This window comes from Astyanax mexicanus, chromosome 10 (genome assembly GCF_023375975.1).
Source record: "Astyanax mexicanus isolate ESR-SI-001 chromosome 10, AstMex3_surface, whole genome shotgun sequence".
NCBI lineage: Eukaryota > Metazoa > Chordata > Actinopteri > Characiformes > Acestrorhamphidae > Astyanax > Astyanax mexicanus.
The window spans coordinates 37,906,430-37,922,024 of record NC_064417.1 but is presented as its reverse complement, the minus strand read 5'-3'; the positions used below and the strand labels follow the sequence as shown (position 1 = coordinate 37,922,024).

The 15,595-nt window shown below is 38.0% G+C and overlaps 1 protein-coding gene across 3 annotated transcripts in view; it reads left to right on the top strand.

Moving 5' to 3' along the window:
- Nucleotides 1-15,595, top strand: part of fam13b (family with sequence similarity 13 member B) — a 51,785-nt gene that overhangs the window by 18,506 nt on the left and 17,684 nt on the right. For all 3 annotated transcript variants that reach the window (XM_015605098.3, XM_015605099.3, XM_007246406.4), the window contains exons 7-8: nucleotides 1,025-1,140; nucleotides 14,516-14,557. In XM_015605098.3, coding sequence (XP_015460584.3) covers nucleotides 1,025-1,140; nucleotides 14,516-14,557 — 158 coding nt within the window. The remainder of the gene's footprint in view (nucleotides 1-1,024; nucleotides 1,141-14,515; nucleotides 14,558-15,595) is intronic.

Sequence of the window (15,595 nt, the reverse complement as noted above, 5' to 3'; positions counted from 1 at the left end):
ATACTAGAGCTGACCCTCACTGCATTTCTCATTAGTTTTGTGTATTTTTAGTCTTTTGCAGGTGTTACATAACCTGCACTGGTTGTGCAGTCACGGCTGATTCATTTCAGAGAAATGCACAGTAACAGTTTACAGCAGAAACGGTTTATTACAGAAAAGGGGAAAAAAAAAAAATATATACGTATAAATATATATACGTGTATATATATATATAAACAGAAAGACATATCTTACATCTAAGTCACTTTAAGAGTGCACATTTCACATTGTATTCACTTGTTATGATGCTGTATTTAATTCAAAACATTGAATTAAAAGATGTTTTAAGAATACACTACTGCTCCAAACAAAAATGTTATATCCAGGACTGAGGTAAAACAAATGATACTGGACACATATACAATGGGAAATGAGAACAGTGTGATTTTTTTGTTGTTGCTAAAAACCGCAAAAAAAAAAAAAAAAAAAAAGTACCCTGTGCCCTGATGTGATATTTGGGGGTAGATGATATGACAGTATATTTCAGGGTCTAATATCGTTCATGATATTCAAAAATGTTGGCGATATTATTGCGTATGATACAATATGGCACAAATATGGTTAATTTTGTATATTTTTGTAACCTTGCTGTTGGGTTAGTACTAAGGCCTCATCACAAGCATTCCAGTGCACAAATGGTCTTATATATTGTACAAATGAGAAATGACAAAAATATTAAAACTTGAAATGTTGATTCGATGTGTATCATGCATTCATTTAATTGCACAGTGAACTTTGTTTAACATGGTGTTAGAAACGGTTATCATGTTCCCATGCTTTATCAGCTAAAGCTCATATCAGAATTTTTTTTTCCAGCCTGATAAAAGTTTTTGTTTAGTCTTATAGGTCAGCAGAATGTAAGACCCATACAATGGGTGCTAAGCCATTACCTAGAAAAATTTGTGCATCTGATATAAATCCTAAGATCAGTCAGATGTGGTAGCTGGGCAGAACTGGGTCTTAACGGCTCTGCTTTTTATTCCAGATCACTGAGCTTTTGGAAGAGGAGAAGTTGGAAGCCTGTGAGGATCTCCCGCAGGACAGCGAGGATGGCCCTTCTTCAGTCTCACCCAAACACCCCCATGTCAGTCCCTCTTCCAGGTAAGAGCATCCTCCAACTCTTCAACTCTGTGTGGGTAGTATGAAGCAATATTGGATTTGTGTTGTGATGCTGATATGATTTTTTTTTTTTGCTGATGTGCTGATGCCAAAAGTAGAAATGAGGACTACAGAAAAAACAGTGCTGTGAAATTTGAGTTCAAGTAGTACTTAAGTTGCATACAAATTCACTTCAGACTAATGTTATCCCTAGATAATATTGTGCTTTACTAATCATTGGCACAATACATTGTGAGTGGATGTTAGAAGAGGATCTCTTTGGTTGAGTACAATAATAACTATATATTATCATATTATGTGGTGCAACTGTCTAAAATATTATTTGGAGTGCAAATACATAAATATTTGACAATAGTTGAAGTGCAAGAGCAACAGACAATTAACAGCCCTGCTTAATTAGACATAAAAATGTTCACTTGTAAGCTAATTTGACAGTTGACACAATTGTCTGCTCAAACTTAATAAGTCTGATAAATAAATACATTGTAAATCATTTCATCATGTGGTTTGAAAATGTCAAGTAGTGGGCTATTTTCATCCATATTACCACTATCAGTAATATATCAAAGCCTTAATATATCTGCATGTTCTCTCCGGTTACCCCTCGTGTAATTCAGTAGGACCACTTAAATGTTTTATGGGTGGAGTTCCCTGACACAGATGTTGCTTTCGTTCAGTGACATCTCCTTCATATATGTGTCACATCGCATACCAGCTGATCTGGCCAACTGTTGATTTTTTGTTTTATCTTTGTTTGTTTTTGTTATTTGTTGAACACTAGGAATATACAATAATTATACATAATTAGTAGGAATAAAATAGTTTCATACATTCAGTATAAACAAAAAATCAATAAATGTTTGTCCATTTCATAAACTTGCCATATGTAACAAAAATAAAGTATAATCTACAAAAATCTGCAAACAATTAAAAGTTAAACTGGTTATATGACTTTTGATATATGATTTTTGCGATTTTGTTGTATGTGATATGGCACACCCCTATATGCTATATAAGTTAGTTTGCTTATTTAAAATCAGACTGAACAGAGCAGGTCATGCATAGTGTGTACTCGCATAGGGATTAGATAACACCAGTTTTGCACTGGACACTTTTCTTTTTTGTGTGCAATACCATTTTGTTGTTAAATGATATTGAAAAGTATTAAATTTAATTTTGACATTCCTAAAGATACTATACTGCGTTCTTTATAGTGCAGGAATATGAGGTGCATCTGTTTTTTATCTCTACTCCCAGTCAGATAGGGAGCTTGTGCCGTCGTTCTTTATGGGTTAGCCTGTTTCCCCTGTCAAAGCTGCAGTGATCCCTGCTGGGCTAAAAGGATGTGATCTTGTTTGAAGGGAGCAGTGGGTTGAGCCTGGAGGTCTAGTCCAGAACGAATCTGTTGGCTGATCTGAGGCCTGATCTCCCTCACCTTTTGTTCCTCTCCACCTGCTCCCGCTTTGATGCAAAGTGAGCGGCCTGGGCCTTTTGAGAGTTGCCCCAGACTCTGGTGTCCTAAATGTCAGGCCGCCCTGGTGTCGCGCTGCTTTTAAATCATTAAAGGCAGGCATGTGACGGGGTCCAGTTTGAATAGAAAAAATGCAAAGAGTTCAAATTTGCATCTTTTTTTTAATGCTCTGCTGTTTTGAAATACATGTTTCACATTTTGAACATGCCGTTTGTGATGGACACCAGAGGAAGATTTATGACTATTAGTGTCCTGTGTCCTGTAATGCTTTCCAAGGAAAGCCTGTGGGCTAATCACAAAAAACACATGGCGGAAACAGGCAGCCACTTGGGTTTATTTTTATTGCTGCCTGGCACAGGAGTTAAACTGATGATGTATTAATTGCATTTTGCATGCTCATGTGGAACTGAGCTTATGTTCAGCGCATGCTTTTTGGAGCTTGTGGGGGTGCACATGTACACATCTGTCAGAAGAAACATTAAAACCTCCTGCTCAACATTTTGCAGGACCTCCTTGTGCCACCAAAACAGCTCCACAACATCTTTAAAGGTGTCCTGTAATGTATGTCACCACACTTTCATAAGTCCTGTACATTTTTGAGGTGGGGCCTGTAATACATCTCATCTCATGCTTGTGATTCTATTGTTGGTTTAACCTTTTAGCCCTTTTTTTGGAACACTTCTGGTAGATACTAATCACTGCATACAAGAAACACCCCCACAAGACCTGCTGTTATAAAGATGCTTTGATCCAGTCGTCTGGCCACTAAAGTTTGACCATTGACAAGTAAAATAGGACATCATTAGCAGAATAATCAAAATAAATGTAGTTTAAAACAAGTAATGCTTTTAATTCTGCATTTCAGAGTGAAAATCTACATAATCGTAAAGCTGCAGCAGCTTCTCTTAGTAGTGCAGCATCAAAGCTTGGTCTAGTCATTTACTTTAAGGTGATTAAATACATTAATCTTTAATCTGCACAAACAGGCTGGAATGAGCACTGCCCTGGGGAGAAAAAGCTTTCAGAACTAGGTTTGCCTGAGAATAAGGTGTGACATTTAGGTTTGTTTATTGCTGCCTGCACATTGTTAACCTTGGAAAATCTTTCCACATCCTGGTACTGTAACCAAGGTCTGAAACACACTGTACGATTACTAATTTTTCACCTTAAACCTGTTTTAACCTTACATACTTGTAAACTAACATAAATTAACATACTTGTAAACTATTTGTGAACTAATATAAATGGAGCTTGGCAGTTGAACAAATGTCAGTTTCCAAATATTGTTTTTTTTTGTCTTTTAGGTCTAGTCCACACATATGTGGGTTTGTTCCGTAAAAAAAAATGTCCACATGAATATTAGAAGACTCATTCTAGTGAGGAGCTGTTAAGAGCACGTCCAAACAGCAACTCATTCAACCACAACATCAATGACCTTGATGACAAAAATAAATCCTTTACTTTTCTTCTGCAACAACTACTTCATTTTCAAATTCGTCCCACCAACTAGACGTCTGACCAGTTCTCCTTCAAAACTGGAGATGTTGGCGGTGAGGTCTGTTTTGTAGATGTGCTGGATATAGCCTGGATATATGACCTTTGTAGCACATTTTGATGCCTTTTATATAGTATAGTATTTATATACAGCTCTGTGGAAAATTAAGAGCCCACTTCAGTTTCTGAGTAGGTTTCTCTGATTTTGCTGTTTATATCTATATGTTTGAGTAAAATTAACATTGTGGTTTAATTCTATAAACTACGGACAACATTTTTCCCAAATTCCAGATAAAAATATTTTCATTTAGAGCATTTATTTGTAGAACATGCAGAAATGGCTGAAATAACAAAAAAGATGCAGAGCTTTCAGACCTCAAATAATGCAAAGAAAACAAGTTCATATTCATAAAGTTTTGAGAGTACAGAAATCAATATTTGGTGGAATAACCCTGTTTTTTAATCACAGTTTTTATGCATCCTGTCATGTTCTCTTCCACCAGTCTTACACACTGATTTTTAGATAACTTTATGCCATTCCTGGTGCAAACATTCAAGCAGTTCAGCTTGGTTTGATGACTTGTGATAATACATCTTCCTCTTCATTATGTTCCAGAGGTTTTCAATTACCGTATTTTTCGGACTATAAGGCGCACCGTATTATAAGGCGCACGATGAGTGAACGGTCTATTTTTAGTGTTAGTCCATACACAAGGCGCACTGGATTATAAGGCGCACTAAATGAAACTTTATTTATATCAGTAACAATAACTCTGAGCAATAAATCCTTCACAATATCCGCGACGCTCCTGACAACGGTAGCCGCAACGCTCCGACAGACCATAATATTATGTTGAAGCACAGCAAGTACGTATTACTCCGCGACGCTCCTGACAACGGTAGCCGCAACGCTCCGACAGACCATAATATTATGTTGAAGCACAGCAAGTACGTATTACTCCGCGACGCTCCTGACAACGGTAGCCGCAACGCTCCGACAGACCATAATATTATGTTGAAGCACAGCAACTACCGCATTACTCCGCGAGGCTTCTGACTATAATAGCGTGTTGTGCCGAATTCGGTGAATAAAACGGTTTTAAAACAGAGATAAAGATTGGATAAGTTTCATTTCTGGATGAAGTGATTTCCAGCGCTGTTTGGATATAACTGTGGATTACAGGAGACTGGATTGATGGATTCTCTTTAGTCTGGACGCGTTTTGAAGGTAGGACCTGTGGCTGAGCGCGGGTGTGTGTTCGGGGGGTGGCGGCAGTGACCGGAGGTTACCCCAGGACAAAAGGAGAGCCTTTTATTACTGGAAACATGCGCTCTGACGCAGCTCTAATTCATGAAACATACATCCTACAGTAAAAGCACAGTTCTGGAATCCCGAGAGCCAGACGGTTCGAATGGTGTATGACATGACCGCATTCGATGAAATATGGACGAACGATAAACGCAAATATGAGAGTTTCGGGCATATTTCGCCCTAAATGTTTATTTTCTGAAAGGATATTCCGCTAAATAGGCTAAATAGCTCAAAAGCAGAGATTCTAAGCTTTAAAATGGTATATTGGATGTCTATATTGAACCTGTAACTGTTCATAACTATTCAGAAACACAGCCAGTTATGAAATATTAAATATTTCTGGCCCGCCGGTGGGCCAGCGCGTGTTAAGAGGTTAACTTTACTTAGAAGTGGGCGCTAAAAAGAAACAGTTTGTGCTATTACCCCAGAACGGGTGGAAAGGAAAGTTTACCGGCACCTTGTTCTGGCCACGGAGCTACAGTGGAAACTAGCTACCCTGAACCACAGCCGAGAGGCAGTACGGCAGTCAAAGGTAACCGCGCGCTAGCCCAAGAGGGGGATCTTTTTCTGGCGTGGGTGAGGAATTCTGCACAACAGAGCGCCGTGTACGACATAAAATCGAGGTCAGTAAACACAAGCAAAATCCATACACAAGGCGCACTGCATTATAAGGCGCAATGACGATTTTTGGGAAAAAATAAGTATTTTAAGTGCGCCTTATAGCCCGAAAAATACGGTAGGTAAAATCAAGAAAAACTTCATCGTTAAGTGATCTCTTTAATTATTTTCTAGAGCTGTATAGTTTGTTATATAATGTAGTGTAAGAGTAACTGTAATGCTTATTAAGCTAACTACTGATACTATGTTGGCGCTTACTTACAAGACGTTGCAAGCAAAAACTCCATATTTTTCCCATTAACTACATTTTATATTAGTTTCTGAATATCTTCACGCTGGGAGGAGTTTTAAAAAAGTTTAGGTCCAGTTTAGGTGATCTGTAACACAGCTTGTGTGTGGGCGAAAGGTCAAAACACGTAGAAGAAACTGTGTTTTAAATTTTACCCGAATACGTAATACCCAACTACGTGTGAACAAGGCCTTAGCAGGTATGGATTAGTCATGCCCCATGAACAGAGCAGGCCCTTTGATCTTTGTATTGGAGTCTGAGATGAAGTTAACTGAGAATGTCCTTATGCAGGCATGGAGGGATTTGGGTGGCAGCTGCTGCAGAATTAAAGCCCAGACAGGCTCATGCAGTCAGTATTGTGTACTTTAATCAGTGGTGGTGGGGCACTATAAGGGCCAAAGAGTACTTAATGGGGGATTTAATCCAAAAAGCCTGGGCCTGCTTTTAATATCTCTGTATTAGTACAGTGCCTTTAGATAGTGTTGGCTTTCACTTGTCAGTACTGTAGGTAGTCTAACAAGTCTGTATTATAGTTTACTGAGGAGTTAGCTGTTGTTGTATTAGTGCAGTCTGAAAATGTTTGGTGGGAATTTTTTTTAAAGGTTCTGCCCCACATTCTAAAATTCTTAAGAGTTTAAGTTGCAAAATTAAAGTTAACCTTTAAAGTAACAAAAGACCAAAACATGAAGGAAGGGGAAATGCTTGGTTGGAATCCTACATCTTATATAACTATGTATTTGAAAGCCAGCTAATTAAACAGGTGGTGTCAGGCGTGCTTCTGCTTGATAGGAATGAAAGCTTGCATCCACACCAGCTCTTTGTGGATAAGCTCTTTGGTGATCCCTGCTTTAAGGTCATCAGTTATTGAGTAATTTTAAAGAAGGCAACATTTTAAATATTTACAATATTCTTACAAATATGGGTGAAATCATTTTAAAAGGAAAGTTTTAACATTTTAAGATATCTACAGTGGTCAATATCACCTTTTTACTCTTGACTGTTTTATAGTCATGTTGTTTCTGTTTACTAAGTGTTCCAGTCACTCTGGAGTACACTGCATGTCCTTGAGCCAGGCTTAGGGTAAATTCCGGCAGAGCATGTAAGCTATGGTGTTTCACCTCTGTCAGTGTGTTTGTCTTTTCTCTTTCTCCCACTCCTTAACTCCTGATACTAGTTCTTTTTACCTGTTTGACCGTAAGATTCACTCGGATCTGGGTATTTGTTCATTGTTTTTATGTTTTTAATTTTGTTCAAATATTAGTTTTTGTCCCATGAATGTGGCACGCCAGTGTAAAGCATTATACTTTTTTAGGAGTGTAATTCACTTTTACACCACTGCCATAAATACAGATTGGGCTATGAGCATATAACTTGTATTTTTGGTAGGGCTGCACGATAATGGGGGGAAAAAATGACGTTGCAATATGTTGTTGCTCTGCAATAAATATTCCAATAGTGATCCAACAGGTCATAATATTACTAATGCAATACAAGTATAAATGGTCTGTCAGATATTATGTAAAATATGAACGGTATGAATTTTTCTTTCTCAAGCAGCAAAAAAAACTTCACAACTTGTAATTTGACATCTCACAAAATGTTGCATGCCCTAATTTGTGGAAAAGCTTCGATTGGCATCTAATGTAAAAGTACAGTGTTGACAAACATAGTAAAGTTATAAAATAAAAAAGGATTTTTCTCAAATATGACTTGGATTACACAGAATTACGCAGTTCTCACCGGAGGTCTTGTGTAGCTCCACCAAAGTTACACAGAGCAGTCAGCAGCATTCCGGCCCAAAGTGGCAATGAAAGGTTCAAATTCTCCTGGTAGTTGCCTCACTATAAATTCAAATTATTCTTATAATATCAACACAAATAAATAGATAGCATAGTTCTTTTTTTCCCCCGACATATTCAGTAGTCCCTTATTAATCCTCTTTTGGTGTTGCCATGACATATAAGTTGTTTTTCTAGAAACCATATTTCAAATTTTACTTGCACAGAGGCAGTAAATGCGTTTCAGAGCTTGTTTTTGTCTGTGTGCTAGCAGTTCTCCACCTTTGTGGCCCAGCAGACTGTGAAAAGCCGACTGCACTTCAAAGCTAAATTTAAGCCCCACTATATATCCCTTTCGCCTGCTATGGAAAGTATTTTTCATCCGTCCCCAAAATAAACGGAGGGATATGGACGGGTGTTCTTGAGACACTTTGTTGGCTGTGACCCGGCTGTCAGAATGTGCGAACAGCTGTTTCTGAAGAGGTGGCTGTACGTGGGAGGTGGAGCGGGTACCGACTCACCCTTACTCCCTTACCACTGCCACTGCTGTTCCAAGGATTACAGCCCTATTACTACAAAGTTGAAATACAGTAGCAGAAGCTCCTCCTCCTTTAGATCGTAAACTAAGGGTTTAGATTTATGACTAGGCTGTGGAAAGTACTTGCTGAGTGAACTTCCCTCTCTTATCTGTGCCAATGTGATGACCCTCTCAAAACAAGTGCCACAGAAGCTTCAACCTGTTGAAGTGTTATGGACAGCTTGCGTTTTAGCCACCTGGTCATGTGTTGGGTTATATGTCGGGTCATCAAAACATGGTCTCTGTTACCTCTGGCCTATATGGACACCCATATAGACACCTTATCATTTTACAAGTTCCACCCTTTTCTACATAGACCAGCCTGAGGCCAGCTTTGTGCTCCTGTGAAACTACATGCCTCATCATATGTTCTATGTGACCTACATAGCTAACGCAGTCAGTAAACATATTTATTGTATGATCTTTGGACAGTGTTACAATCTCAAATGTCTTTCTTATCTCTCTTCCTTTATGGTAGCAAAGATTATACCCTTCTAGTTTGTTCACTTTATCACAACAAAGCTACTGTTGCAATGATAAGGGTGTCATTGAAAGTGCAAGCATTTATACTGTCCATTCTGTTTCTTTGTGGATACAGTTGTCCGTTTTTAGGACAGGGTGATCTGTCTCGGGTACCTTGTGACTTGTTTAAGGAGGAATTAAGGCTGGATTGTGACTTGTTTAAGGAGGAATTAAGGCTGGATGATATTGCTAAAACTTCAGCCGCCTCTCTTCTTACCCTGATACGCTCATCACTCTGGAACAGGGTAAATCTGAACTCATCAGACCACATGACCTTCTTCCATTGCTCCAGTGTCCAGTCTTTATGCTCCTTTGCAAATTAAAGCTGTTTTTAATGGTTAGCATTACTAATAAGTGGTTTTCTTAAGGCTGTTTAGTCCCAGTCCTTTCAGTTCCCTTCCCTTCACATTGTGCGTGTAGAAATGCTCTTACTTTCACTTTTAAATATATCCTTGATTTATTGCATTGTTTTTCTACTATTTGATTTTACCAAATGATCATTCAAGATTTTGTTTTAACCACGTCTTTTCAAAAAAATAATGTTTCCCCTCTGTTCTAATAATGTGTTGGAAAGTTCTTAACACGTTTTTAGTAGTTTCAACAATCTCTTTAGATGTTTTCTCTGCTTCATACATGCCACTTATTTGACTCTCTGAAACAGCATTTTTTTCTTAGGTTTGATCAATAATTTCATTTTGATATCATTTTTGAATAGTATAAAAGCCTTTGCTTGTGGTGTACATCAAGTCCTAATTCTGCAAGCTTGCAAAAGGCTAGTTTGTTTTGACCTTTTAGACTTTAATTGCCTAAAAATGAGAAACAAAGTGATGGCACACATGCCAGATATTATTCTAGGAGATCCTAAACTATTTAAGTATGTCTTAATTTGAGAATGTAGACAGTATTTGGCCGTATTATGTTCAGTTGACTTGGTCCAAACTTTTTCAACTGGTTGGACTGAGTTGGATAACTCACTGATGGTTGTGGACAGATGAATAGGACTGCACTGGTTTGATAGGGTAAGCCTTGCTGTTTATGTTTCATGGATCATGTCCATTGTTTACTGTGATCTTGCATTATAAAGCCTAGAATAGCGGGCTAGCCACAGTGCTAATAGCTGGCTTCGGTAGGTTTAGCCGTGATGTACTTTTGTTCTGAATTGAGTTTCACACTAATAGTTGTTGACAGATTGATGACACAACACTGGTTAGATAAAGAGGTATCTATGTAAATCTTGTTGTTTTACATGATTTGTATGTGATTTCTGTACATTACTCTGGTGTTCGGTTATGGAATATTCCATACCCAGTGCGTATTATCGTGTTTTCCTCTAATGTATGTAAAATATAATGAATGTTTTCCACAGTGAGAGGAGGGGGCTAAATGTCAGGAGCACAAGCATAGCATGCTTTAGTAAAGGTTTAAAAATGTATGGTGTTCAGGTGCCAGGCAGATCCTTGGGTGATGAGCAAGTTATGTAAAAGAGCCAGCCTGACAGGTGCTTTGTTGCATGGCTGTGGGAGTTCTGCAGTGTGAGGGTGCACTGTGAGTGGACGAGGATGGAGCAGAGCCCTCCCCTAAGGTGTGGCCATTGGCCTGGAGGGCTGCTGACAGATCTGCGTCACAGCGCTCTGTATTTGAGAGAGGGGTCCTGCTTGTTTACTGCAGCACTTTTCCAGGAGAAGTGCCGAGCCCCAAACACAGGCAGCCAGCACAGACGGGAGTCCGCAGGATGAGCGCCGGTAGCCCGTGTTTGCTCTTTGACCTGCTCATACAGACTCTAGCTCCGCAGAGCGCCCAGTCCGGATAACCGGACGCCCGGCTGATAGCAGCTTCCAAAACGGCTTACCCGCACAAACTACCAAACCACCGAAAATGGCTTGTGAAATCCTTCTGCACAGGTATTGTACTGGAGGAGCTGGTGAGGCGGGGGGAGCTTGGGGTTCTCTGGGGAGAACAGGCTTACATAATCGTGCTGAACTACTCGTGTGGATTTTAAAAGAGAGCTTCTCATTCAGGACACTACTCTCTGGAGTGTAATGATTGATTTATTCCTCCTTCATATACCTCTCTGCATCTCTAGGCCATTGCTGTTATTTCTCTTTTGCTCAGGGTTTCAGATGTCAGATTCAGGGCTGATGAAATACTATAATGCTATAGCCTACCCGTCTAGCTACTCAGCATGTCAAATGACAGTCTAATGACCGTTTCTGTACTTGTAAAGTATTGCAGATAGTCATGATTATAGCTTTATTCTAGGGCATAGAGCACATGACACTCAAGTGATTATCTTCTGTATGTGTGTTGGATTGAATGCCTGTTCAGTACAGCTTTGTTTGTTTAGTTACTGCAATAGAAACACACCTATTGCTGAATCATTACCAGCTTCTGGATCTCTGACTGCTTTCTGCCACACACAAAAGTGCACAGTCAGAGGAAGCATGCTCTGCCTGATCCTTATTGACTCAGCCTTTTACAGCTTCTCATGATGAAATGGCAGATTACTGGTAGTTCCCTTTTAAGGTAAATGTAACAGCAAAATCAGAATATTGAATCAGAGTACTGTATGTTTTGCTGATTATATATTGCTGATTGTTTACAAAATGGCAAATCTGTACATATTATACTATACAAATGCTCAAATATCTTTTTTTTTCAGTGTATATACAAAGTGTTTTGTACCTAATTCATATAATCGTCAAGTAATTTTAAAGCTCTCTGCTCTTTTATGGTGATCTTCAGCAAAATGGTATGTTGAGTGGACTAACAGAAATGATAAACAAAAAAAAAATGTTTTTATTTTATTTGTAAATGTGGATGCGTGTTGTTGATGTCCGAAGTAAAACTTGTGTTCAAAATGTCAACTTTTTCAAGAGAAGGAAAAAAAATGATTAACTTTCAGGGGAAGTTGATGTAAAAAGTTTTTATTATAAAAAAAATTAGAACAATTCTGCTGGTCTAATTATCATGAAGTGTTTTAACACAGTGTTAAAGATCGCTTCTGTAGTAAACAGAAAACCTACTTAAAAATCTGATCTATTTCTTCAAATATACTGTGTTGTGTAATTACAGTTATGTATAAAAATATTACATGATACAATGTAATATTAATTCAGTTCACTTCAGGCTTTACAGGCCTTGAGCTGAGTAGATTTGCCCTTGACTACAAGGACTGGAACACTGAGTTCTTTATTTCATAGAGAGCAAGGCCGTATGTATTCAAAAGCCAGTGTTTCCTGATCAATGAACAGCATTGTTCTGCTTGCAGCCTCATTTACACCCAAAAAGACTCCTTGACTCTTTACACAGGATCCTCAGATTTATCACATTTAATTTAATATGTTTTCAAAGCTAGTCTATACATAATGGGTATTAAGCTTGGATTTAAAATAGTTACAGATCAGTAATACTTTGGTTCAGTATCATGTGTTTTGTATGGCTATTTTCAATTAAAAAGCTAAATCCCAGCCCTAAATTTATTCCAAAAAGTTTCACTGAGCAATTATTATCCCAAAGTGAAAGCAGTACAGGAGTGTCACTGTAGCCCAGACCAGTGAAAAGAATATCTAGTTACTAAATATATTAAAACATGGCTTTAGTTTGTTCTTCAGTTTAACTAGTAGTCATTAAGATTTGGATGCCATAATTGTCTTCAAAACAAAAGACTTTACTTTACTATTATTTGTTGGTAAAGTGGTGAACGTTATTAAATCTATGTAGTGTCAGTTTTAAATCACCTTTGCCCACACTGGTCTTTATCAGCAGTCTATATATAAACATGTCTGAGTCAGTTGCTATCCATCTGTAATGATCTTTTCTTTTTAAGACACTTCGTCACACTAGCCTGTGCCGCCCACCTGTGGACTCTGTGCTCTGAGTACCTGGACGTGGGTTCTTTTCTTGCTTTTTCCATTCGTAGATTGAAAGTAACAGTCCCACTCTTCCGCTTGTTAGCTGGAGGCTGTGTGGTTTATCTCTAGTTTCTGGTTGGGAAATGGCCTTTAACATGGTGTCTTTGTTTGATTGTTGATGTGAGTGGACTGGTTATAGAGTCATGTTTGCATTGTATGTGGATGTGATTTATGTGAGTCATTTGTCTGTTGGTTTTGACACTTCTAGCCAAAGCCACTTGTCACTATCATTACCATGCACTGTGCTGTTTAGAGTGGGAGATAAAGCCTTTTAAGACTCATTTTTTGTCAGTTTGAAGTCTTTGAGTTTACAAAAAAAAACAACAAAAAAAATCACTTTTACAGTTCAATAGTCAAGTTATAAAAACGTTTTTTTTTTTAAACTGGAGTTACTTAAAACTCTGGAAAAAAATAAGAGAGAGACCATAGAAATTATGAGTTTCTTTGATTTTACTAAAATTAAACCTCTGAAATATAATGAAGAGAAAGATAGATGATCACATTTTCTGCCAAAAATGCTTTAATGCTGTAAATGACAATTTTTTTATTTGGAAGTTGTGAGAAATGTTGTCTGTAGTTTATAGAATAAACTATAAATATTGCTCAAATATATACCTATAAATAGAAAAATCAGAGACACTGATTCAGAAACTGAAGTGGTCTCTTATTTTTTTCCAGAGCTGTATATACTATTATCAATTATGAGAAATTTTAATGTTTTTGCACAAGCAGCAAAATGCTCCCAAAAAAGTCCCCACAACACCCCCCTGATTAAATCTTAACTGACCTGAAACATATGATTCTGCAGTGCCTATACATAAGTGTTTATTTGTAAGGCTGCAGGAATTTGCAGTCACAGTGTCACACAGTGGCTAGTTTTAGAGCTCCTGTCGCGTCTTTGAGGGCCTTGTTTTTTTCCCCCCAGTGGGACCCCTCAACCCGATCCAGGCGCTAACAGCAGCTCCGTTATGTAAGCGGCGTTCTTCACATGCCAAACCATGTTTATAGGATGGGGTGGACTGCTGACTCACCCGTACCCCCTACACTTCCTCTCAGACACTCTCTGCCTGATCTGTTCAGTGTCCACTCTGACACTTGCGTATACATGAAACCGAGAAGGACACAATATCCTGAGTAAGGAGTAGCCTGCCCCTGCTGGGCTAGTGTAAGTTTGCAGAATGATGTAAAGAATCATGAATGTGGTGGATTCAGTGTCTTCACCTGCACTCTCCACCCTACCAGGGTGTTATATATTAAGGCTGGGTAAAGAACTGGTGCTACATAAGGTCAAGGTTCTACTCCCTACACACGTACACAGATATGTGAAGGCAGTGTAGTGTGGCATTGTCCTAACATCTCCTTTCTTTTCCTCTTCTTTTTCGCAGCTCACACATCTCCTCCATCAGCATTCTTCCAGGATCTGCAGAGTAAGTGTACATTCATCATTCATTCTGTTTTTCTTACTGCATCCAGTGCAACCCTGGGTCATGGGTCATGTGAAACTGCTGGGTTTTATAAGAATGTCAGAGGTCATTATAATGTGCTTTGAGAGATATTTATCTTACTGTGGAATATGCTCAATTTTACCCATTTGCTGCAGTTTTGACATTTGTCAAATGTACACCATTAGACGTATTAATGTGCATATGGTGCCCATTCTAATAGATTTGCATTAATCTTTTTATAAGAAGCTACATTATTAAAATGAGGGATGCACCAACATGGAAATTATGTATATTATAAAGCAGGAGAACTGCAAAATGCAGATTGTTTGAATAAGCATTGTGGAGATTTTTTTTTTTTAATTATATTCAATTATATAAGTTTTGTGCAGTCCTGGTTCACAAATCCTCTATTTAAAATAATATTTTGCACAGATTGTGGCACAAGCCAAGGTTCTATGATATAATTAATATTGATAAAAAATATATAATACAATTGTAAATATTGTTGTTTTTTTATATATATAATTAGTGCTCTTTAATGAACATAAAAAATGATTCATGTTTGTTCCCTGGTGAAGATTTTTCACTTATTTACACTGCACATACTTTTGCATGCAACTATATTTCTGTAAGTTTACAATTGCATTTTTAATGAAGCTCTGATATTATAGTGCAGTAGCTCAATGTCACAACACATTTTCATATTCAGAAATACAGTAATATGCACTCAAATATCAGGTTTGTTTTCAGTGTTGATACATTTATTTCATGCGGTTCTCTGCTAAAACTGACCTTGATTCACCCCCAAATCACCCAAAAATGATTAATAAATCTTTTAATGTAAACATAGTTTTAGAGATTTGAGTGTAGCAGGAATTCAGCATTCCTGCAACGCGGTTTGAAGACATGAAGAAGCTGAATAAATGAGATTAAAGACCATATCCCAGATCAGTTGGAACTGTTTAGTCTTGCAGATGGGAAAAGACATGACCAAGTGTTAGGACTGCAATTACACAATTG